Here is a 26,959-nt window from a genome sequence, read left to right as displayed (position 1 = left end):
CAGGGCACTTATAGACTAGCAGCCACATTAAATGACAGTGTGAAAGAAAACATTTTGTTACAAATGTCTAACAGTGGTACCCGTGTACCAGCACTGATATGATCCTCGCTGGATAAACTGTATTAAACACATTACACAGCAATGATGTCAAGTCTAAACTTTGACCAATGATTATTGTGAGCACTCCTTCTAAGTGACAAGCGTGCTCATGATTCTCTAATTATAGAAATGATCTCGTTAGTGAGACAACACTGAGCAGTTGTAGCTAACCATGTGTGTGACTGTGTGTGAAGCTACAATCATTTGAATCACTTTAGTAACATGTTACCTGGCTATGACAAACAGCACACAACTGACACCCAAGTAAGCCAGCAGAATATACATCCAGATATCAGGTGAGAGGGGGTTGAGGAAGGAGAAGACCCCAGGGTTGGTCCCGTTGGGCTTGCGGTACAGTATACTTATACCCAGCGTCATGAAGGGCTTGGAGAAGTCGATAACCTTCTCGCGCACATATGTGATGGTGAGGGGAGCCACTGCAAGATCAGCTTTCTGTCAATGGGAAACATAAAAGGAAAGAGGAATAGGCTATAAGTTATGGGTGCGGGAGGAACTTAGAGGCAATCAAATTAAGCAAACAAGCTCTTTACACACTACAAAGTCTGTCTTGAGGCACTTAGCTAGAAATTTAAAACCCTCTTTATCTTTCCAGCCATCAAGAACACCTCTATAATTAAATTCACTTTTTGCTTTCTGGAAACTAAATCAAAACATTCAATTATTTCCTCTGTCTGCTTCCTCCTTGTGTCAGTGTAGACAAAATAAAGACCCAGTGGATGTGAGGACACTTATAAAAATATTGTTATTTATTTATTTTTTTTAATCAAAATATTAATGCCTGTTTCCAAAGTTTACATATATTATATTATATTTACTTATTTGAAAACCATTCTTATACAGCAAATGTGCTACAGAGACAGACAAGAAAATCACGCCACTACATCTTAGGTGAAAGCTATGTTGGTGTTGACAGTTCATAAATCTCAGGCTGCATTGTGACTCTAAATTCTAAACATCCACAGCAAGGTCAAGTAGCTCATTCCTCAAAGATATATCCTTTTTGTGTTATGAAGGTTGCCACTTAAGGATAAATAGACTGAGCTCACAGCTGATAGATGGAAGTCTATGATTACATGAATCTGTGAATCCATTCACACTATTAAAAAAAGAACAACAAACAACAATCAAACACAACAGGAAGACAAAACTGGGGGCTCTGTTATGTTCTAGAAAATATTTTGGTCCCATAGTTTCTGTGTACCTGAAGTTTAACTGCAAATCAATGAAAAACTGCTCACTATTAAACATTAGTAAGATATCAGTAAATACTGAAACAATCATGTATAAAGTGAAAAATGAACAACAGATCGTCTAGAGGGGCAACTTTAAGACGACAAGGAATGATTGTACAATTTGAGGCCGCTGATGTTGTTTCCCTCATCATCTTTTCTGTGCTTTTGACTCGGCTGGCTGGGGACAGTGTCACTACTAGAATGAGGTTGTCACGACTGGGGCAGCAGCTGTGTTATGTGCGGAAAGGAGGACTCAAATGCAGCACTTACTAAGATGTGAGGGTGGTTTATTAAGAATACAGAACACAAAGTGGGGATGGCAAAACAGAACTAAGGATAAACTAAACTGGGAGAAACTAAACCATAGAATAGCAAACCTGAACACGAAGGGAGGACAGCAGGGAGAGCACGCAGAGGAGTCACGGAGTAATGTAGAGAACACAGGGAATGAATACAGAGGATGAATACAGACGACGCGACGAGGAACAGAGGCAGACACACACTATAAATACACAGAGGGACGCTGGGAAATCACACACAGGTGGGAGACACAGCTGGACCTGATTAACCTGACGAGACAGGGGAACACTAACACCAGGGACCAACAGAGGGAGCACAAACCCAGAAACCCAGTATCCAAAACCCCAAAACACAAACCATCCCAAAACAGCCCACAAATAATAATAATAACAACAACAATAAATACACCAAATACAAAATCACTGAGTCACGGACTCAGGGCCATGACAGAGGTAACCTGCAGATGTTGCACAGCTAGTCCAACTCCTTCAGAATATCACATGAAGCCATGCCATTGCCAGAAGGTTTGCTGGATCTTCCAGCACAGTCTCAAGAGCACAGAGGAGATTCCAGAAGACAAGGACAGGGCCATGAGCAGGACTGGTATCTCCTCTTTTGTAGAAGGAGGACCAGGATAAGCACTGTCCAATCTCTACAAACTGACCTCCAATAGACCACTGATGTAAATGTCTCTGACTGACAGACTTCAGGGTGACCTAGGGGCCCAACATCCTCTAGTGGGCCTTGTCCTTGAATAATAATATATAGTATGAATAATATAAACTACTACACATGTGCATTTATAATAATGACCCTTGAAAAAAGACATAAAACAATAAAAAAAAGAAGTCATGATAGATATAAAAATGAAGAATACTGTGCAAGAATTGCCATACCAAAAATAGTTCTGATTTTATTTCTATTATGGCCACTCATATTTATTGTGTTGATGCAGTAACATCACTGTTGTACAGGTTGGGAATTTGAACATTTCATGGAAATGCCCGTTGATTTGGGATTATCCTTGATGCCAACCCAACTCTTAAACTGAGCACTTCCTAGCTGCACACAAATATACATCTGTGAGATGATTATGAATATTTTCTTTCTCTAATGGTTAAAACATTATTTGTGAAGTTCATGAAGTCATTACTAGTTAACATTAAATCAATGTTAAAGCCTCAACAGAGCTCTGACTGTTTGTCAGCCTGGCTACAGTGCTGAAGAGAAACCTGGGGTTGTTCTTATTTTCTTCAATCAGTGACGAATAGTAAGATGTTCTAGCTTAACAGAGCAACAGTATTATGTTATAGAGCAACAAACATCTCCTTTAAAATGTGCATTTAAGAGTTATATCAGAGAGTACTTCTAACTTGAGGCTTTGTTTTTCAGAGAAGCCACAGAGTCGTACGCAGTGAAGATGTAAAATTATTGACAGGATAATAAACCACTGTAACATCTGCCATAATGAAGTGTATTCCCCACTGCTGTGTCATCCATTATTATAAATGTAAAACTAGAATTGATCAGACAACAGAGGGTTTTCAGGGAATATTGTTTAATGATCACTTTCTATGCATTGTGGTGGGTTCTTTCACATTTTGAGAGAAGCCAACTGAGTTTAACAACAGATGAAGTGCCGTGTTGATGCTCTCATTTTCAGCATCTACATGGATGTTAAAATGACAGAATAAATATTGTGTATGAGCTGACCGCTACATCAGATAAAGTCTGAAAGATCAGAAACTCTTAGTAAGGGCCAGGTAACAACAAATAAAACAGTTTTTTGAGTTTTGCGGTTTAGGGTGGACGTATTTAACTGTCAGGCTTTCAAATGAATTAAAGCTCTGTCGGAGTTTAGGAATGATTAATAAGCTAGAGTGGAAGATTGCTGGATCTCCGCCTCCTCAGCCTGTGCTTCCAGGAGTTACGATGACTCGGGGTGTTAATTAATTTAAACTAACAGAATCTTCTTGCTGCAGGTTTCTGTAAGGCTACCTGAACTCTGCTCCCACAGAGGTCGATTATTTGTCAATAATTTTACATCTTCACTGCATTCTACTCTGGATACTGTAGCTCCTGTGAAAAAGAAAGACTCAAACCGAAGTACTTGAATCCCTGGTATAACTATGAAACGCACACCTTAAATCTTCATGTAGCCTGGAAAAAGAGTTTATTGCTCTTTAAGAAAGCATATCTTACTATTCCTCACTGCCTTTAGCGTTAACTAGTAATAACTTCATGAACTTCACAAATAAAATTTGAACCATTAGAAAAAAAATGAATCATAATCATCTCACAGATGTAGTATTATCTACAGCTTTATTATCTACTTTCAGTACCATTGATATTCATTTATAGTAATTTATAGTTTTCTCCAACTGATCTTTCTGAGTTAACTTCAATAATTAATTCCTCCAAACCATCAACGTGTCTTTTAGACCCCATTCCTACAAAACTGCTCAAAGAAGTCCTGCCATTAATTAATGCTTCAATCTTAAATATGATCAACCTATCTCTAATAATCGGCTATGTACCACAGGCCTTCAAGGTGGCTGTAGTTAAACCTTTACTTAAAAAGCATCTCTAGACCCAGCTGTCTTAGCTAATTATAGGCCAATCTCCAACCTTCCTTTCATATCAAACATCCTTGAAAGAGTAGTTGTCAAACAGCTAACAGATCATCTGCAGAGGAATGGCTTATTTGAAGAGTTTCAGTCAGGTTTCAGAGCTCATCACAGCACAGAAACAGCTTTAGTGAAGGTTACAAATGATCTTCTTATGGCCTCTGACAGTGGACTCATCTCTGTGCTTGTCCTGCTAGACCTCAGTGCTGCGTTTGATACTGTCGACCATAATATCCTATTAGAGCGATTAGAACATGCTGTAGGTATTACAGGTACTGCACTGCAGTGGTTTGTATCATATCTATCTAATAGACTCCAATTTGTTCAAGTAAATGGAGAGTCCTCTTCACCCACTAAGGTCAATTATGGTGTTCCACAGGGTTCAGTGCTAGGACCAATTCTGTTTACATTATACATGCTTCCCTTAGGCAGCATCATTAGAAGACATAGCATAAATTTTCACTGCTATGCAGATGACACGCAGCTCTATCTATCCATGAAGCCAGGTAACACACACCAATTAGTTAAACTGCAGGAATGTCTTAAAGACATAAAGACCTGGATGGCCGCTAACTTTCTGCTTCTTAATTCAGATCAAACTGAGGTTATTGTACTCGTCCCTGAAAATCTTAGAAATATGGTATCTAAGCAGATTCTTACTCTGGATGGCATTACCTTGGCCTCCAGTAACACTGTGAGGAACCTTGGAGTCATTTTTGACCAGGACATGTCCTTCAATGCACATATTAAACAAATATGTAAGACTGCTTTCTTCCATTTGTGCAACATCTCTAAAATTAGAAATATCCTGTCTCAGAGTGACGCTGAAAAACTAGTTCATGCATTCATTACTTCCAGGCTGGACTACTGTAATTCTTTATTATCAGGATGTCCTAAAAACTCCCTGAAAAGCCTTCAGTTGTTTTCCTATTACTATTTCCTAATAAGATTAAGTTTTCCCTAGAAATACCACGAGTGTTCTACTTATTTCTAAATATAAAACTTTAGAACACCAAATCAGTAGTTTGTCTCAATTCATTTGACTGGGCTTTTCTAATTTGTTCAGCTCAATTTAGCATGTCATTCTCAAGTAAACTTCTCTCTCAGTATACACTTCCTGGTCTTTTGAGACCCTGTCTACTGCAGTCACTTTCTGTCTAACTCAAGCTTGCACAAGACTCACAACTTGCAGGGGAATGGGCCCTTTGACCATGAAAATATCTGTCATGACAATCTAGCGCTGCACTGATCAAGAAGAGAAGCAGAATAGAGGAGAGAGGAGAGCTGTGAATAAGTTAAAGGACCCTGACCCCTTATGGGTGCTGCTTCTAATGAGGTCAGATATCGACTATTGGGCAAGCAGCGCCTTCCAGTTTTCTGCCCATGCAGTTTATCCTAACTGGGATTTTGTTAGGTGTAATGATCTACACTGTGAGCAGATTGTGGGTGGTTGTGTGTATGTTTTTAATAAGCTCTATAGGGGAAACAACTCACAGATGCATCTATGCTCTTCTTGCATCACTGTCCTGTCAAATTGGGCTTGTTGTTCTCTTTCTATTTTCATTCTTTTCTTTCCTTCTTGATGAGTCTGTAATACTCCTCATTTCAATGAATTTTAGGTTATTTCCAACATTTGACTGGCAAAAGAATTTCACAGTTTAAAGAAGTAACAAAGGCAAAGACAACACCCAATGTAGTGATTGGCTGTGGCACTTGTCCTACATTTGATACATTAGTTTTTATCTTATCAACAAACTGCTTATTTTAGCTAATCAATGAATTATTGATTAGCTCCTCCTGCTCCACCAGGCCCAGGATCCTCCAGCAGCCACTAGGCCCAGGATCCTCCAGCAGCTGCTAGGCCCAGGATCCTCCTGCTCCACCAGGCCCAGGATCCTCCAGCAGCCACTAGGCCCAGGATCCTCCAGCAGCTGCTAGGCCCAGGATCCTCCTGCTCCACAGGCCCAGGATCCTCCAGCAGCCACCAGGCCCAGGATCCTCCAGCAGCCACCAGGCCCAGGATCCTCCAGCAGCTGCTGGGCCCAGGATCCTCCTGCTCCACCAGGCCCAGGATCCTCCAGCAGCCACTAGGCCCAGGATCCTCCAGCAGCTGCTAGGCCCAGGATCCTCCTGCTCCACCAGGCCCAGGATCCTCCAGCAGCTTATTGTCAAAAAAGTCAACCAACTATCTAACTGACTACAATCCAATCTAGTCCACGTCAGTTCAATTTAATTTTATAGTACTAGCTAAAAGCAACTGTTTCTTCAAGGTACTTTACATTGTTAGGTAAAATATTATGTCATGAAAAAATAATAATCTGACAATCCCCAAGCACTTGGCAACAGTGGGAAGGAAAAATTCCTGTTTAACAGAAAGAGACTGAGGCAGCTATTTGCCATTATGGTTGAGGCGTGAGGGAAGACAAACACAGAGAGAAAGAACCAAACACAAACTATGGCAGAGAGATGACAAACTCTAATCACATGCAAAAGAGTCAAAAAGAGTCAAAAAGAAATGTTCACTGAATTATGGGAAGTCCCTCGGCAGCCAGAGCCAATGTCAGCATAATTAAGGGAGAGTTTAGATTTTATTTTAGTTTTTTATTTTTCAAAGTTTTTATCAAAAGGAAAGTTTTAAGACTAATCTTAAAAGTATGGAGGGTGTCTGTCTCGCAGATTCAATTCAATTCAATTTTATTTATATAGCGCCAAATCACAACAACAGTCGCCTCAAGGTGCTTTATATTGTAAGGTAGACCCTACAATAATACATGCAGAGAAAACCCAACAATCATATGACCCCCTATGAGCAAGCACTTTGGCGACAGTGGGAAGAAAAAACTCCCTTTTAACAGGAAAAAACCTCCGACAGAACCAGGCTCAGGGAGGGGCGGCCAAACACAATACAAACTAAGAGCTTGTTCCACAAGAGAGGAACCTGATAGCTGAAGGCTCTTCCTCCCATTCTACTTTCAGAAACTCTAGAAGCAATGAGTACTGTATGCTTTAAGAACCAGAAGCACTTTGTAATTTAATCTGACTACTATCATTTTAAGTGATATTATTGTTGTGTTAAAAATGTAATACAACTATCTGCCACTAGAAGGAGCATCGTTGTTGATAAACACCATAAATCTATTAAGTTCAGGATGATCTTGTTATTAACAATATTATTGTTAGTTCTTTCAAAGGCAAAAGAATGAGATCGCAAACACAAGGGGTAAAAATTAGCTTTTTCTCAAGGGTAGATAGAATAGAATAATCCTTTAATTGTCCCACAAGGCGAAATTTGGGATGGGCTCTCCCTTAGCATGGGATGAGGAGTTTGGGAGAGTAGAGCCACTATACCTTCACATCATATCATGGGCTCTGGGTAGTCAGTGAAAGGAATAAGATCACAGGTACCATTAGCAGTAAAAAGCTTTGACAGTAATCTAAGGGAGACTGGGGGCACTGAGTCCAAATGGACCATGTTCTGCACCTCCATTGCTAAGACTGCTTCTGCAGCCGCAAAGATGGTTGATACCTGTCATGGTGTCAACCCATGAACCAGACAGTGGGCACTGGAGAATAAAGGAGCCTTCAAGCTGAAGAAGTCCTACTACAGCTTGGTTAGCATGTGGGAGGCAATGCCTGTGGTTTGGGTGGTAGCAGAAGTAAAATCTCAGGTGTGAGAGGAGCTCGGTGAGGCCATCAAACAATGCTTTTGGTCTGCCTTAAAGTGACTCTAGCCAACCGTTAGGCAAGTGCTCTACTCTTACTGTGTATAGTAGTGGTGGGGTGCTGCTGACTTCAACTGAGGATATTATGAGCAGTGGAAGGAAGAATTTAAGGACCTCCTTCATCCCACTGAAACATCTTCTGTACAGGCAGCAGAGTCTGAGGACAAGGGCTGACCATTACGGGTGAAGTGGCTGTAGCTCAGGAGGTAGAGCAGGTCATCTACTGATGAGAAGGTTTTGTGGTTTGATCCCTGGGTTGATGGGTGGGCCTCTGCAATATTGTGTAGAGCTCTGGGATGGTGCCTCTGTATTACTGAAAACTGATAACTGGAAATGTGCTCCAGTTACAACTGGATCATCTGTTAGTCAATTAAAGGATGAACAAGGTCATAGTGGGTCAGTATGTTTGAGGGTGGGTGGGAGTTTGCCCAACCAGTCAGCATGTGGTTTGTGGATGTGGAAAAGGCTTTCAACAGTGTCACTAAGGTTTGTGTGTTTACTTCAGTTATTTCATATTAGCCTCATTATGACCCCAGCTGGTTTCATTGTATAAATACAAATAATGTTTAGTTAAAATGACTACAAACTAAGTGATATCACAAACAAGGCCCTTATATAAGCTTTTAAGTAATAATATAGATTGCACATGGGATAAAAGCCCTTTAGATAAGTATACGTTTTGTTTTACGAAACATGCAAATTAACTGTAACTGTGTAAAATAAAAATATAATCTTTTTTTCTTTAGATGGCATATTTACAGAACTAATAATGCCATGAGAACAAATAAGAGTTGCTATTATTATTATTTTGCTATACCGATAGAATGAGGGTTAAGTAACTGAAAGTTCTCCATAAATAAAATGCATCACTAAATTTGATTGACTGATACAACGTAAGTTTTCTTTGCAGGAACCACTTTTATAATGATTGAATAATAATGCAGAAACTCACATGGTCCATCAGCTCCTTGACCATGCCATTCCACTGGCCTGTGTTCTCATCCTGGACACCATATTTTCCATCTTCCACCAGGCGGACCTCGAAAGTAAAGCCTAGGATGTTGGCCAGCTCTCTGAGTAGATCAATGCAGTAGCCCTCAAAGCGGTCGTTTCCATACAGCGGTTTGTCAGACTTCTTGAACATTACGTATGGTTCTTCCTGTTGGGCAAAATAGGGAGGAGGAATGAGTCTTAGCAGCACTTTCCATCTTTTACCTACAGATAGAGTGTATAGGTCATCTGATATGTGAGCCATGCAAACCCTAACATAAACTCCCCAGGTTGGTAAAGCATATATAAAGCTGCTGCTGCTGCTGCTGTGTGTGTGTGTGTGTGTGTGTGTGTGTGTGTGTGTGTGTGTGTGTGTGTGTGTGTGTGTGTGTGTGTGTGTGTGTGTGTGTGTGTGTGTGTGTTTTCCAGCCGTCCCAGTTCTGTGATGCGAGTTGGGGTTGGTACAAAGTGAGGCATGACCATAATAAGAGGTAATCCCCTCATATCACTTACTCTGTGCATCTCTCGGGCACATCAGACTGGCTTTGGGCACAAGCTCAGCTTTCAGGGTTCCACATGCTTTAACAATAAGATAAGAGATGCTGATAGACAGACACAAAAAGGAGAGAGCAAGAGCTGGCACATACCCTCTGTTCACATGAACAGCTGGGGAGAAAGCTGTCTTTTTTCAAACCATTTCCTTTCTGCCTCCCGCCTACTGAGCATCTCCTTCACCATGTCCTTCTCGTCTCCCTCCACAGCTAACTCCCAGTTTCCTCCTCCACCTGCTTCCTCCTCTCAACACCTCTGCTTTATGCACCATCTGTCTTTTTTAGCCTTAGATGCTCATTCGTGCAGCATATCCCTCATTTCTTGTTTCTCGCAGACAAATAAATCGCAAAATATATCACCAACCAGGTGGTATTTATCAGACAACTGTGGCATGACTGAAAAAAAATCATTTAAAATTGTTAATAGCTTTGACATGTTTTGTCACGTTCCTTAGATTTGGTCCTGGGGTTTTCAGTTTTGCTGTTTTAGACTCCTGGTTTGGATTCTTAGTAATATATTTGACTCTTGGTTTATTTTTATTTATTTATTTATACTTATTTATTCATTGTTGTTCTAAAATTTTAAGTATTGAGTTTTGTTTTTGTTGATTGTTTTTGTTTCTGTTTGATTCAATAAGACTGTGTGGTAATCACTGAGAATTAAACTTCTGTTTTTAATTTTTTGTTATTATTGTCATGCATTTCAGTTTTGCAATCCCGTGTTTTGTTAAATGTGTACTATTTGTACTTTTTACTTCTCTCCGTCTTTCGTTGTCTGTTCCTCCATTTTTCTTGTTTCTGGATTAATGTCTTGGTTCCCTTGCGTTCTCTGCTCCCATATCCTAAACCTTAATTTTCAGTAAGTTTTATTTATATAGTACCAAAACACAACAGGAGTCACCTCGAGGTGCTTTATTTTTTTAAGGTAAGGCTGTAAAATAACAGAGAGAAATCCCAACATTCATACAATCTACTTTGTACAATCACTTGGCGACAGTGGGAAGGAAAAAGTCCAGTTTAACAGCAAGAAAACCCTGGCAGAACCAGGTTCAGTGAGGGGCAGCCATTGTGGCCAGTCTGAAACCATTTGGGGGTGATAGGAGGAAACTGTCCAGGTCTATATCAGCTAGTCTAAATTAGTTCTCTTATTTTTTTCCTCTTTTACTTTGTAGGTTATTTTCTTTCATACTTTGCACTGTTTAAAATTTATTTTTTGTAAATATCATTATTGTCTAGCTATGTTTGTAATTACTTTTGGTGTTGAATTGTTAAATATGGTAAATGGTCTGTATTTGTATAGCGCTTTACATATCCAGTCATCCACCGATTCACGCACACATTCACACACTGGTGATGGCAAGCTACATTGTAGCCACAGCCACCCTGGGGCGCACTGACAGAGGCGAGGCTGCCAGACACTGGCGCCACCGGGCCCTCTGACCACCACCAGTAGGCAACGGGTGAAGTGTCTTGCCCAAGGACACAACGACCGAGACTGTCCAAGCCGGGGCTCGAACCGGCAACCTTCCGATTACAAGGTGAACTCCCAACTTTTGAGCCACGATCGCCCCAAAAAAAGTTTATATATATATATATATATATATCCCCCTTTTGCTCCTGCGGGCGGTCTATCCTTCAAGCTCGGGTCCTCTACCAGAGGCCTGGGAGCTTGAGGGTCCTGCAAAGTATCTTAGCTGTTCCTAAGACTGCGCTCTTCTGGATAGAGAACTTAGATGTGTTTCCTGGGATCTGCTGGAGCCACTCACCTAGCTTGGGAGTCACTGTCCTGAGTGCTTCGATTACCACGGGGACCACCGTTACCTTCACCCTCCACATCCTCTCGAGCTCTTCTCTGAGCCCTTGGTATTTCTCCAGCTTCTCATATTCCTTCTTCCTGATGCTGCTGTCATTCTGTATCGCTATGTCTATCACTACGGCCGTCTTCTTCTGTTTGTCTACCACCACTATGTCCGGTTGGTTAGCCACCACCATTTTGTCCGTCTGTATCTGGAAGTCCCACAGGATCTTAGCTCGGTCATTCTCCACCACCCTTGGGGGCGTCTCCCATTTTGACCTCGGGATTTCCAGGCCATACTCGGCAAAGATGTTTCTGTATACTATGTCAGCCACTTGGTTATGGCGTTCCATGTATGCCCTGCCTGCTAGCATCTTGCACCCTGTGCTGGATTGTCTCAGGGGCATCTTTAGACAGCCTGTACCTGGGGTCTTGCTTGGTGTGATAGACCCCAGCCTCTATGGATCTTGTGCTCAGAGCTTGTTCCTGTGCTGCCATGATTAGTGCCTCTGTACTCTTTCAGTCCAGCCACCAGTAAGATTTCTGGACGTCAGCCACTTCCTCTATCTGCCGGTGGTACATACCGTGCAGGGGCCTGTCCTTCCATGATGGTTCCTCCCTTACAACTCTTTCTTGGGTTTCTACTGACTGAGGTATTCAATGAGCACAGGGTCAGTCGTGGCCATTTTCCTGATGTACTTGTGGAAGTTTTGTTGTTTCGTCCTGGACTGTGGTACTGACACTCACCAGTCCCTGGCCTCCTTCATACCATCAAGTCAAGTCAAGTCAAGTCAAGTCAAGTGGCTTTTATTGTCATTTCAACCACAGTGGTACAGTACAGAGTGAAATGAGACAGCGTTCCTCCGAGACCCTGGTGCTACAAATGACATATAACGGACGAACGCAGGACTACGTAAGTGCAATGTGCAAAAAATTTGCAAAAATAAACAAGACAAGACAGTGCAACACTAAACAGAACAGGACGATTCAGACACAAGACAGTGCAATGGAAATGTGCGAAATGCTGAGTATTGTGCAAAAAGTAACTTGCTGTCTCAGGGCTTGCAAAATTTCAAAATCCCTGGTAGCCCTTCAGTCAGGCACTCGTCAGTTTCCAGTTTTTTTCAGGGACTCGCTGAGCCATGTTTCTGTGATAAAAAAAGATGCAGCAGTCTCTAAATTCCCGCTGCGTGGTCCGCTGGAGTCGGATGTAGTCCAGTTTATTGTCCAGTGAGCAGACGTTTGACAGGAAGATGGATGGAAGAGCCTGTCGGTTTGGATTGGCTCTTAGCGTATTAAGGACCGCGCCATGCTTGATGCGCTTCCGCTTCCTCACACAGCGCTTTCGGCGATCCGTCCCCTGGCCACCAGCATCGAGACAAGAGGACTGAAGGCCTAGTTTCCATAGCGACCGGAGGACACTCAGCGCTTCCAGTAGTTCCGGGTCAGTTTTTGTGTGATGCTTGTAATTTAGAAGTGTTTGCCGTTGGTAAACATGAACACCGATTGTTCTAGTGTCCATGTGGCTCAGAGGTCACAACGAAAATGCGCAAAAACACAAAAACGACACCATTTGGTTCCGGAGTGGCTGCTGCTGTTGCCGCACCGCCAGTGTGCTGCACTTGAGGTGAAACCCTCCATGGATGGCAAGGAGCTTCCTTGTTTGATGTCAGTGGCTTCTATCTCCTCCTTTGGCCAGCTTATTATCCCAGCACTGTACCTGATCACGGGCAGGGCGTAGGTGTTGATAGCTCAGATCTTGTTCTTACCATTCAGCTGACTCCTCAGGACTTGCCTGACCCTCTGCAGGTACTGCAGGTGGTTGCAGCTTTCCTAGCAGCCTCTTTGTGGTTTCCATTTGCCTGTGGGATCTGCAGGTACTTGTAACTGTCCTCTCTGTTTGCAATGTTGCCTTCTGGTAGTTTGATCACCTCAGTTCTGACTACCTTCCCTTTCTTTGTTACCATCCGACTACACTTCTCCAGTCTGAACGACATTGCGGTGTCTGTACGTTAAGTGGAATAAGGGAGGCTGGGGACTGGTGAGTGTTAAAAACCACAGTCCAGGATGAGACAAGGAACATCCACGAGTACATCAGGAAGATTTCCCCAAACACTCCTGTGCTCAGTGAATACCTCAGACAGCAGAAACCCAAGAAAGAGGAGCAACATTAATGGAAGGCGGGCCCCTGCATGGTATGTACCACCGCCAGATAGAGGAAGTTGTTGAAATCCAGAAATCCTACCAGTGGCTGGACAAAGCTGGACTGAAAGACACTAATCATGGTAGCATAGGAACAAACTCTGAGCACAAGAGCCATAGAGACATTCCATTTTAGTCCAGCTCTGTCTAGCTACTGGTAGGGTAGGATTTCTGGATGTCAGCCACTTCCTCTGTTTGCTGGTGGTACATACCATGCAGGGGCCTGTCCTTCCATGATGTTTCTTCTCCTTGCTCATCTTCTTTCTTTGGCTTCAGCTTCCTGAAGTATTCACTAAGTCATGCAGTCGGTTCTGGCCATCTTCCTGATGTACTGATGGATGTTTGTTTTCTCATCCTGGTCACTAGTCCTCGGCCTCCTTCCTTTCACTTAATGTACAGTCACAGGGTGCCATCATAGCACCACCTTTCCATTTTTCACGGATTGCAAACTAAAGATGCATCCATGAAAGGACCTGCAATTAGGTAAGGTAAGGTAGCGTTTATTTATTAAGCGCTTTTCGTAGACAGGCAGTCACAAAGCGCTGTACACAAAGGTTAAAATAAAGAAAACATTAAGTAATAAAATAGACAATATAAACAATACAAATAACAAAACAATTAGAAATCAATTAGTAAATCGCTATGTCTGTCTGTACTGTTCCATGGTGAAATGTCAAACCTCGTCACTAAATAGGTAAGTGGTGCTGCCTCTGCAGCTTTACAAGCCTTTTCATCCCATTTATTTATATAACGCCAAATTGCATCAACATCACCTCAGGAGGCTTGATATCTTAAGCCAAGATGCTTCAGTTATGCAGAACTTTACTACTTCTTGTTCTCGAATGGACTGTGGGTCATCAATGACCTTTCCTTCTTGCATCTTTTTCAATTCCTGCATCACCCCATATGCATGCATTTCAACAAATCATGTTTTCTTAACCTGTGATTCTGCTTTTCCTGTTTCTAAGTCACTCTGGTCTAAAATTTCTTCCATGTCACCATATAGCTGGTGGTGGTATCAAAGTCTCCCTCCTTTCTCCTGTTCCGCCAGCTCTCAGTCTCATTATAGTCTTTGTGCTCTCTCCTGGCTAACAGTGGCCTTGAACCTTAATGCAGACTCTCTTTGTTCTTCCTTTTGCTTTATCAAAGGGCCTTTGTTCTTTCTCCCTTATTGCATGCTCTGGCCCTGTCCCGGCCTTCAACAGCCTTCAACCTTAACACAGGCTCTTCTCTCTCCTGTTTCGCAACTTTCCACCTTTGCAGGCTCTCTGTTCTCTGTCGGCAATCAGTGGCCTCAAGCCTTAATGTAGGATCTTCTCCCTTCTGTCTCTTATCGTTCCCTTGCCTTTCTGCTGTGCTCTGGCCTTCAGTGGCCCTAACCCTTAAGGCAGCCTCTTCTCTTGGGCCTCCTTTTGCCAACATACAGGCTTTTCGCAGACTCTCTGTCTCTCTCCTGTTGAACATCAGCTCAGCCTATCAAAGGCCCATTGTCTCTATCTTAGCTCTAGTCTGTCCTCACATCTCATTTCAGTTTCCCTCCACCAAGCTTGCCTTCGGTGGCCCTCGAGCATTGTCACAGGCTCATTCATAGGCTCACTCTGCTGCTCTACCCTTTGCTCGCCGGACCCAGTTTCTAATTTAATGTGGTGCTTATGCTTGTTATGCCTTTCCCTGTGCCATGCATTACCGCTAACGTTCATGTGTTCCATTCCATGTAGGTCAGATCTCCCTGCCACGGTAAGATTGATTTTCTTTTCTTTGGGGGTCATGCCCTAACCCTTATCATTGCTGGGATTCTGTCGTGTTGTCCTACTGTGCTGGGCCATCAGCATCTAACCCATTAAATACCACAAACTGAATTCTGCACATCAAGAAATCAATCAAAACCATAACTTTAAACTGAAAGCTTCATTCTTGTTGCATTCACATATTGGCGCGGTTGACATTCACCATCATAAATCTGATGTTAGAGTAACAGTCTACATCTGTCCCATAGCTGTGCTCGACCCCAAAAATAAAAACAGGAATCTGTGTCTTTTTTAACTGCACTGCAACTGTCTGTTATATCACTGGACACATTACTGAGTACGTAATACATCTAGTAGAGTATACCTTGGCTCTTGGACTGCAAGACTGCAAGAATACTGATGTAATGTTGATGAAAGAGCGGAAAGCACTGTCTGGATAGTGATCGATATCAGTGAGACAGGAATGTCAAGACATCCAGTAGTATTTGTTTGTACAGGAAAAAAGTTGAAGGTGAAAACCCCCCCAAAAATCGATAATTTGTAATATATTTATATTATATTTAAAATAGACACATATTTGGTACCTAATTAGCAGATGTGTAAGATGTGGTAAGGTGGTCACTTGCTTTTGAAGACATGAACACAGTCTGTGTTGTTTTGGCAATGTTTACATACTTTTTTTCTTCTCTGTTTTTTTTTTAAACTCATTGCAACATCCAGCAATCCAAGGTAAGAGGAGTATTTTTCTTTTCCCCACATCACCATGGTAACTGAAACACTGCTCAACATTTTTCAAAACCACGTATATTGTTTTGGACTTGTAAATAGACTGCGTGCTGAAGGACAGAACTCACTGAAACTCTGCCATCATCACCAAAGTAGAAGAAGGAAGAAGATTTGTCATCATTCCAAAGAGGTTTTCATATGTTGATTTTCAAATGTGTTAAATAACCTTCAGGCTATTTATTACCCACATTCTGTTTTGAACTTGACTAATAGTTTGACGAGACTGGGTTAAAAATGAAAGCTCCTATCTCCAGCTCAACTTCGCCATGAAACTATAAAAGTAGTTGATTTGTGGGTTAAAAAGAGTGCTGTTTACATTGATCAGCTCTTGGGGTCATGTAATTTCTCAAAGCAGAAAAGCTGTAATGATTAAACTTACTCTGCACATGCTCATTAGAATTATCTCTGTCTATGGAATAAGTGCAGAGTTCACTTTTGCAGAAATTCTCAAGGACAAAACTAATCTTGACAGAATGAAGTTATCTTTTAGATTAAAACTATTTGTCTTCTACTGCTTACATTTTACATGACTTTAGACTTTCATTAGTTTTATCCCAATGTAATCTGTTAAAAATTACATGTATAGCACATTCAAAAATAGGTCTTGTGATGTAGCATCCTGGAAGACACCACTCCCTCCACCAGAGAAATGTTTCATCATGGGATAAAGGCAATCACTCCCAACAACCTTGTATTAATTTTTCCATTTTTATCCAAAAGATGACAGAAAAAGTTTTTTGTTTTTTTTTAATTAAATTTGGCACCCATCTATACATAACTATAGACATGAAAATTTTTATGGAAAGACTAATTTTATTAACTTTTGGAGCAACTCTTCTAGCATTTTGAGGACAAATAAGCTATTGGGAGATCGCTGGAAAGCCTTGGAAAGTAATTATAACCAGTCACTGGGCCAGTAACTAAGAGGAGTGTATATAAATGGTAATGATAATGTTGTCTCCTCTGTGGCATTTTGATATTATTTGTTGTCCCTCAACTTTTCGACTCTTAATAGTTGCCCCACCCTGTCAAAGATGGTACATCTGAGCAACAACTAATTAGCTCAGTAGGTAGGTTAGGATATTAGGCATGTCAGTAAAATTGCTAAATTGCGTACACAGGGTACAAAGAAAACTTTTAGATGGCTGTCTGTTGATGAGGGCATCAACAATGAGAAACAAGTGGCAGCTGTAGTTCTTGGTATCTTCATTCTAAGCTGGTTTAAACCCTGGGACAAAGTGATGTTTTTGGTCTTTATATCTAATTTACTTCTTCTTGACAATTGTGTAAGGTTTAATAGCAAAAAAAGTGTACGTGGTATTTTCCAAGTGTTACATGCACAAATACACACACACACACCCTCCTTTGTCTGCTGGGGCACAGATGCTGTATGGTAGTGTGAGGTGCGGTGGACAGCAAAAGGCAGACGAAAAGCTGGGCGAATGGAAACGTTGAAAGGGGAGTAAACAAACACTGACTTGTGTTGCAAAACGCCATGTATAGTTTGGTCTTTCTATCACATTGGTCCTGAAACTCAGGCTCTAATAGACTCCAATTTGTGCATGTAAATGGAGAGTCTTCTTCACACACTAAGGTCAATTATGGTGTTCCACAGGGTTCAGTGCTAGGACCAATTCTGTTTACATTATACATGCTTCCTTTAGGCAGCATCATTAGAAGACATAGCATACATTTTCACTGCTATGCAGATGACACCCAGCTCTGTCTATCCATGAAGCCAGGTAACACACACCAATTAGTTAAACTGCAGGAATGTCTTAAAGACATAAAGACCTGGATGGCCGCTAACTTTCTGCTTCTTAATTCAGATCAAACTGAGGTTATTGTACTCGGCCCTGAATATCTTAGAAATATGGTATCTAACCAGGTTCTTACTCTGGATGGCATTACCTTGGCCTCCAGTAACACTGTGAGGAACCTTGGAGTCATTTTTGACCAGGACATGTCCTTCAACGCACATATTAAACAAATATGTAAGACTGCTTTCTTCCATTTGTGCAACATCTCTAAAATTGGAAATATTCTTTCTCAGAGTGATGCTGAAAGACTAGTTCATGCATTTATTACTTCTAAGCTAGACTTTACTGTAATTCATTATTATCAGGATGTCCTAAAAACTCGCTGAAAAGCCTTCAGTTAATCCAAAATGCTGCAGCAAGAGTCCTGACAGGGACTAGAAAGAGAGAGCAGATTTCTCCTATATTGGCTTCCCTTCATTGGCTCCTCTTCTATGGAACCAGCTTCTAGTTTGGATTCAGGAGACAGACACTATCTCTACTTTCAAGATTAGGCCTCAAACTTTCCTTTTTGCTAAAGCATATAGTTAGGGCTGGACCAGGTGACCCTGAATCCTCCCTTAGTTATGCTGCAATAGGTGTAGACTGTTGGGGGATGATGCATTGAGTATTTCTTCTTCAGTCACCTTTCTCACTCTGTGTTAACAGACATATTAATTGAACCATTACTTTTTGGTGGTCTCGCCGGCGGTAATATGAGTGCCTACACAGCAGCTTAATACGGCATTCGGTGTGTGGTGAGGGATGCCAAACGGCAATGTCGGGAGCTTGTGGACACTTCCACCAGAGCAACACATGGAGCATGTGGCACGGAGTGCGCACCATCACAGATGACAAAGTCGGGAACACTGCGACGATCAACGTCGACTCTGCAGTTACCAATGAGCTGAACAAGTTCTACACCCATTTCGAGTTTAGCCAGGTGAGACTGCTGTTTTTAGATTACAGTTCAGCGTTCAACACAATAGTGCCCGGTAGAATGTTCATAAAGCTGAGGGATGTAGGACTCCACAGCCGTCTGTGTGCATGGGCGTTGGACTTCCTCACTGCCAGATCTCAGGTGGTGAGGGTGGGTAGGTGCTTCAAGTATCTCGGTGTCCACATCTCCTCGGACCTTACAAGGTCTGCTCACATTCAGGTCCAGTCCAAAAATGCTAGGCAGCACCTGAACCATCTCCAACAACTGAGGAAGCTCGGGGTCTCTCCAGTGATCCTCAGGACTTTCTCAGTGGAGAGTATCCTCACACAGAACATCATATCTTGGTATGGAAATAGCTCTGCTCAGGAGCGAAAAGCTCTTCAGAGACTGGTCTAATGCAGGTCTGTTCTCCCTTCTCCCATGTACACAGGAGATGTTGGTCCATAGCTGTTTGGATATTAAAGGACTTGTCCCATCTCGAACTGTTTCAACTTCTGCAATCAGGCAGAAGGTGTTGCACTGTCAGGACAAAAACAGAGAGACCCAAAAGAGGAGCTTCTATCCTCAGGCCATCCGAGTCCTAAATCAGAACATGCCCCGCCTCATAGCATCACCATAAGGGTCTGGAACAGGACCTTATATCTTATTCTTGTCATATTTCAGAATTGTCACTGTCATATTCCATATCTGATTAATTATTATGTCCCAAGCTGCTGCTGTTCATTTAAATGTACTTATTGTTTATAATGTGAACACACTGCCCTAACCCTCCTCTGATGCTGAGACACAAACCACAATCAAGGAGCAGTTCAGGACACATTTCACTGTGTTGTATGACTATGCATGTGACAAATAAATTGTGAATTATTATTAATTATTATCTCAAATGTCCTATTCATCATCCTAGTCAATCATCATATTTTCATGATCATATTTGTTTGGTCATATGATTATGTATTATTACCGAGTTATAACGTATCATAATTTTATGATATTCATAAAAATTATGGCTGCCATTAACTTTTATTACTTCCTTTATTACTTCCCAAGTCATAAATCATGGCCATAAATCACTGGTTTCACATAAGGTGTGTATTATCCCTCCTGGTGCTGTATGAATATAAATTTAAAAAAAAAAATCCAGCTGCCTCCTCCTGCTGCACACACAGCTTCTCAACAGGTTCTGGCATAGAGGAGGCATGATAAAATTATGCTGGCCAGCTGTGACAACCAGTCTCCCCTGACATCATATCCTGAACACACTGCCCTAACCCTCCTCTGATGCTGAGACACAAACCATGTCCAGAGGTACCCGGCGATGGGAGGCCCTATGCCACATACAATACATTGCGCCTCCAATGGAACCAGGGTCATTGGGATTGCACTTGTCTGGTGACTCGACATCACTCTATCAGCAGAGCTACCTTCTTTGAGGAAATCCTAAACACCTCACTCATCTATCCTCCTCTTCACCACTTTTTAAAAGGGGTCTGCTCTGCCAATAAAATTCTCTCTACAAACACTCTCTTCTGAAGGTTACTCCACATCCCTTATCATGAACCTAGAGAAGCTGCTTTTTATTCTTTCAACGCTGAAATCAACACTGATGCAATTACAATTCTTCTAACCTTGGAAAGCAGGGGTCATGTTCATGTATTCCCTATATCTGATGTCTTCACACCATTCTTCTGAATTATTTCTTTTAAATTTCTAATAGGGCTTTATTTTAAGCCCTCTTTTTAAGCACGACCAGGTAAATGAAACTTACCCCCTCCTCAAGCTCAGTCAGTGCCTTTGAAAGAGTATGTAGATTTGAGTGTTTTCAGTGTTCATCCACCTGCTGGGAAAATAATTTTTTTCTTTTCCTCCATCCTGATCGGGTATACCTGGTAGATCTGCTATTCTTGGCAATCAGCTCCCGGTTTTCTTCCAGCTTAGACTGGTTTTAGTGAGGCAGCTTCTGGTATTCCTTTCTGATTTTTCAATATTCTCTTTTCCTCTTTTCTTTGGGCTCCATAAACTACACAGTCTGTGACCGTCCAGGTTTTGCTGAGTCTGGCATGTAGGAATCCAGAGCTGCTGCCTGTTCCCAGTGCCGTTGTACTTACCTGCCCCAGTCTCCAAAAGCAGAATTTCTTTACTGCAAAATCCAACTTAATTTATACTTTTCCACCATCTTTTTCCATCTTTTTTGTCATACTAAACAAAGCACTCAGCTCCATGTTGATAACACACCTCTGCAATTCTCCTTATTTGTATTGCTTTCGAAGCTGAGCAGTGCCCTGTTTATCCTTGGAGTAGACATAACACTTCTTCAGTATCTTCTTCTTTATATTTTTTCCTCTTCATAGCCCTTTGCAAACCACACACACTCTCTGTATTCGTCATTTTTGGGGCTTCTGTGGGTCATCCACTCTGCCCCTATGTCCATCAGATGCATCAGTATGCGTAGATATTCTCTTCCACCTGCAGACATTATCCAGGGTGACTGAAGCCTCTGGACCCATTATTTCTTAGCCCCTTGTGCAGAGGCCTGGTGGGCCTCTCAGAGGGCCTTCTTTTGCTCCACTGTTAGTTTTCAATACACTCCTATGGGTATATACCCCAATTTCTTGGTTGGCACCTCCCTTCATGCAAGTTTGGAAGGTTTTGCTTGTTTCGCCTAAGGTTTCTTAGGCTGTTTCTCCTTCATACCAGCAGGAGGGATTTTAATGATGTTCCCCCTGTTTCAGTAAACTGTTCAGTCTTCTCTTCATCAGGAGTTAGCAGTACCATCACTAGCACTCCATCCAGTGCCTCATTAGGTCCCCTGTTCTCCTTATTCCCTGAGGAGAACAAGGCTAAGGAAGAGTACATTACAGAGGCTCTCCAGGAAGGCTTTATTTGATGCCGTGTAACCCTTCAGACTTCTCCCAGAGGCCATGCAGGCCTTCCAGGACCTCATGGACTGGTTCACCACTGCACCCATCCTGCTAAACCCTGATCCTGCTAAATCATTTTTGGTGGAGGTGGATGCCTCCGATTTGGGTGCTGGTGCCACACTCTTCCAACGTGGCCCAGCAAAGATATGGTGTTAGGGAACCAAAATTGTTGGCCATCAAATGGGCCTTAGAAGAGACTCCCAGACTGGCTTCTTCGAGTATAAGATCCTTTTCTCATCTGGACCGACAATCAGAACTTGATCCACGTTCAAACTCCCAAGCAACTCAATCCCAGGCAGGCTCGTTGAGCCCTCTTTTTCGAGACCTATAACTTTTATCTTGCCTACTGTTCTGGTTCCAAGAATGCTAAGGTGGACACCCACCCCAGGCAGTTTTCCCAGGTCAACCTGACGTTGGACCCTGAACCGATCCTGCACCCCTTCACTGGCTCCTTTAGGACTCCATCCGTGCTGCCCTGCCCACCGAACCAGCACCTCCAGACACCCCTGCGGGTTGGTTTTTACGTTCCCTTCAAGCACTTTGGCGACAGTGGGAAGGAAAGTCTCCCTTTTAACAGGAAGAAACCTCCGGCAGAACCATGGTCAGGGAGGGGCGGGGCCATCTGCCACGACCGGTTGGGGAGAGAGAAGGACGTGCCTTCTGGTGGCCCTCTGTGGGTCGGGACGTCCATGAGTTTCTGCTTGTGACATCTGCGCTTGGGCCAAATCCTCCACCCGACCTTCTGCTGGTGACCTTCACCCCCTCCCTGTTCCCAGACGTCCCTCGTTGGTCTTGATTTTGTCACCAGACTTCCGTCAGTTGATGTTCTTGATACTGTCCTCCAATTTTTGGATCACTTCTCCAAAGCGTTACACCTAGTCGTTTTGTTGGGCCTCCTCTGCAAAACGGATGGCCAAACTCTTTTCGGAATACGTCATCCAGCTACATAGGTTCCTCAAGGAAATTGTTTTCGATAGGGGGCCCCAATTCACCGCCATGGATGCTTTTTGAGATGCTTCGTTTCCACTCAACTGTCTCTTTGGCCCCATTATCTGCTTTGGGCAGAGCTGTTTAACAACCTCTATTTCTCCTCCTCTAAGTCTCACTATCTTCAAAGTCTGTCTTGGCGTTCACCCTCCCATCTTTGACCACCAGGAGACAAAGGTTGAAGTACATGCAGCCTAACTGTTGTTCTGTCAATATTGCCTGGCCTGGATCAAAGTTCAGGCCGCTATTTCTCAGTTCAGTGCTAAATATACCAAACAACATTGTTCCTGACATCTCCCCGGCAATTTGTTTCAACCAGTGGACTGGGTCTGGCTCTCCACGAGACACCTCAAACTCCATAGTGAATCCAAGAAACTCACTCCCAGGTTTATTGGCCTGTACAAGATCACAGCCACAATCAACCTTGTCACTAATTGATTAAGTGACCGGACCCTGTTTTCCACACGTCGCAGCTTAAGCAACACATTACCTACCCACTTTCACTGCCGTGTTGGAGTAATCAGCACCCTGCAGCACCAGGCAGCAAATATTCCTTCTAAGCCAGAAGGAAAAAAAAAAATATTAAGAAAGCTCTTAAAACATGTGGTGTCTTACAACACCAGCTGTCTGCCATCTACAGTGCAGTTTTAAGATCCTTTCTCAGCTGCTTTAAAGCCCATTCACACCTTTCATCAGGTGATCTCAATAGGTTACATGATAGGGCGATGGACGGTCTCACAATGGTTTCACCCGACACCTCTGCTGATAATCACCCATGCCCTTTTTCACACCTTGGCTGAAGTGATGAGGGACATCATCAATAGTGGTTCACAAGCCTCTATTGATCATGTCCCACTAGTCCACCACATGTCCCACAACTCCCACTAGGGTTTAAATACCTGGGACTCTATCATTTGCTTTTAGAACTGAAGACGCTTCTTGGATGGGAGGTGAATTGATTGAAAGAACTCCAGTTGCTTTGCTTTCCAAGCTCTTTAAATTTCCATGACCTGGATGACTGAGAACCTACACAGATATTTGCATGAAATACTAAAATGTCTCAGTTTAAACATTTGATGATTTCTATCTTGTATTGTGAATAAATCAAGGTTTTCCAAGATTTGAAAAACAGTGCATTTTCTTTTTCTTTTTATAATTAAGTCCTAACATTTTCGGAATTGGTTTTTTATATGGTAAAGCTGTAACGGTTCTGGTGGTAGGCTTATGATTACCAACATGAAACAAGGGAAAAAGAAGCAAAAAAAAAAAGTCTTAATGTGGAGGAGGGGTTTGTGTGATCTGTAGTTTGGGTATGAAATTTGCCCCAGTATGGTTTTCCAAGGCGTGGTGAGTGATGAGACCAAGTGTGATTCACAAGATGATGACAACAGCAATGGATCATGACAAAAAACTTTCCACAAAAATGCAGCACGTTTGTTGTGTGTCTATGTTACACAAGTATTACAGATCTGGAAAATTCAGAATTTCAAATTCTTTTCTCACAACACATTCAATGTGTAACGGACTTAAAAGTTAGGGATGTGGCTGCTGTAATGGATAAATAGGTGGTAGCACAGGGTGTAGTACTCAGTTGCTGTCTAGAAGGCCTCATCTATGCTCCACTAGAGAATTTTAATGGAATTGTCTTGTGCAGTTTTAATAATGTATTAGTCCTAAATAGCAGAGATATGTGTGCATTGCACTCACACAATTTGTTTTTAGAGCTTGATAACCAAGCCTGGTCACACTGATAATTTACAAACAAACACGAAAACTTGAAAATGTGGAATCCAAACCCAGTGGGTGAAATGATGGTTTCATCTTTTAGAGTCTATATACGTTACTCATGCTTACTCATCTCCCTTCAACTACCACACCAAGAAAGAAGCAATGGAAAAAGCCTTATGTGCTCACCCATGTGGTTGAGCAGATTGATAGCTTTACTGTTTTAACATGGTGATAACCACAACCTGAAGAAATGAACTATAAATGAATGCTTGTAATCATTAAACTAGTCAGTATAACAAAATGTACATAACATTTGAATTAACTTCCAGAATTTGCTATAAAAACCCCTAAACTTTCCTGCACGTTGTGCATATTGTGTCTCTACACTGCACAGTTATAGGGGAACACAAAAAGTAAATGGTAAATGAACTGTTTGTCATATAGTGCTTTTTTACTCTACCTGAGCACACAAAGCACTTTATACAATATGCCTCATTTAGCCATTCATACAAGCACTTTTTGTATGCTCAAGTGCTTCCTCTCTGACATTCACACTCCAATGGATGCATCGGAGACCAAAGTGGGGTTAGTATTTTGCTCTAGGATAGTTTGCATGAAGACTGGAGCAAGCAGGGGAGGAACCACCACTGAACAACCAACTCTCCACTCCACCTCCGGAGTTACTTTAAAATTTAGTAAGATGATACTTCACCTGCAAAACAGCTGGTTAATCAAGATTTTGGTAACTCAACAAGAGAGAAAACCCAACAGATGTCTTACCCTTTTCATAGTAGAAACTGTATTTGATAAATTTAAATAAGTTTAGACTGCCTAATCTATCATTTACTTTGAGCATTTAGTTTTACAGTATAATAATGATGAATTAAGATATGATTTGCAGTTTAATCAACTGGTGACTTAACATATTAAGTTGTCACGGTGGTCTTTTTGATTTGTAGCTGAGAAAACTGTCTGTTAAATCCTCCAAATAATATTTTGCGACACCTTAATTGAATTTAAATGTTAGTTTACATTACGTACAAAACACTCTGCTCTACTGTTCCCCTGCAGTGAATCATAAAAACAACTGGTTGTTTCTGTAACAATGAAAGCAAGTCTGGTCCTTGCTCTCTCCAGGACATTACATGGTATATTATCCACAGCTCTAGCTATTAGCCTAAAGGTACTCCATTTCCTCAACAGCATAACTGGAATGATTTCCTGAGTAGATAAACTGTTGATAGGCCAAGATCTCAAGAGTAATTACATCATGTTTTATAGTACATAATCCAGGAGAAAATGATGAGAAGCTAGATGAAAGTGTGCATCAATCAAATGTAACAAACCCAATTATTGTCAGGCCTCCCTCCTTTTCTTTGCTGCTCACAGCCATCACGCATCTCCCCATGACTCAATCCTGATATGGCAATTACAGCGGTGGAGAGTCTTTGCTAATAACTACAATCCAATCACTTCACAGCATGCGCGGAAAGAAAGAAGACCTGTGATAAATAATGACAACCCGCAATTTACTTGATATTGTTATTTTTACACTTGCTTCTTCGATATCAGGCTAATAAATGGCTTTACTATGAATTTCTTCTTGAAATTTCCTTTTAGTGCCATGGTACTCACACGCAACACTCTGTGCTGTCTGTGTGTTCATAACCACAGCCACAGGCATAGACTTAGATTTTGAGGGGGCATTTTTACAATGTGTGCATTTATTCCCCACAATGAAAACATAAAAGAAGCTTTGAAACAAAATGTTTCAACATTATTCAGTAAAGCAAAATGTCCTCTGATAAGAGAGGTCTTCTTTGGCAACGGGTCATTTTTACCTCCAAAATATGTGAATTATAAGAGATAAAACTGATGAACCTTTGATGTTAAATGTAATTATATGAAACACAGATGTGGTGCTGTGACATTAATCAGCAGCTCCACAGCATCTCCTCTAATCCCGGGGTTAATAACCGTGTAGGAACAAGGAGCAAAAAAGAGAAAGGGGTCAGGATTTTTTCTTAATCTCAAAGAGGCTTAAAACGCATGAAGCCATTTGTTTTTGCTAATAAACATTACATCATCTGTCCTTATTGTTTTCAGCCAGCCAATAATATTTCTGATGTACACGATTTCTAAAATTTATACAAGTCTTGAGCATGAGCAGAAACACTGCTGAAACACAAATAAGCTTTTGACAAGTTAATTCATTGTAGAAGTGTAGAGATGCATCACGAACACAAAGCAGGTTGACCCCCCTGCCCCCAAGAAAAGACAGACGTGGGTTGATAACTGACAGCCAGCTCATGACATTCTGACTCTTATATCTCGAGACAAGCTAATAAAAAAGAAGAAACAAAAGAAGAAAGGAGGGTTTTTTTTATGCTTTTATGTGTGCTAACATGGAGGCGTTAATATTAAATAAGGTGTGATTAATTAATGAGAAGATTTGGGAGCAATTATTTCAAAGTGAAAGAGAAGAGCTTAAGGGCCTCTGTATTTGTTGCACCT

General features: G+C 41.8%; 1 protein-coding gene across 1 annotated transcript in view; it reads right to left on the bottom strand.

Moving 5' to 3' along the window:
- The window catches only part of grik2 (glutamate receptor, ionotropic, kainate 2), a 288,770-nt gene that overhangs the window by 84,712 nt on the left and 177,099 nt on the right, over positions 1-26,959 (bottom strand). The window contains 2 exon segments of the mRNA XM_039619454.1: positions 329-552; positions 8,954-9,160. Of these exon segments, the coding sequence (XP_039475388.1) occupies positions 329-552; positions 8,954-9,160 (431 nt within the window).

This window comes from Oreochromis aureus, linkage group 11, assembly GCF_013358895.1.
Source record: "Oreochromis aureus strain Israel breed Guangdong linkage group 11, ZZ_aureus, whole genome shotgun sequence".
In the NCBI taxonomy this organism is placed as follows: Eukaryota; Metazoa; Chordata; class Actinopteri; order Cichliformes; family Cichlidae; genus Oreochromis; species Oreochromis aureus.
This window is presented reverse-complemented; position numbering and strand designations above follow the sequence as displayed.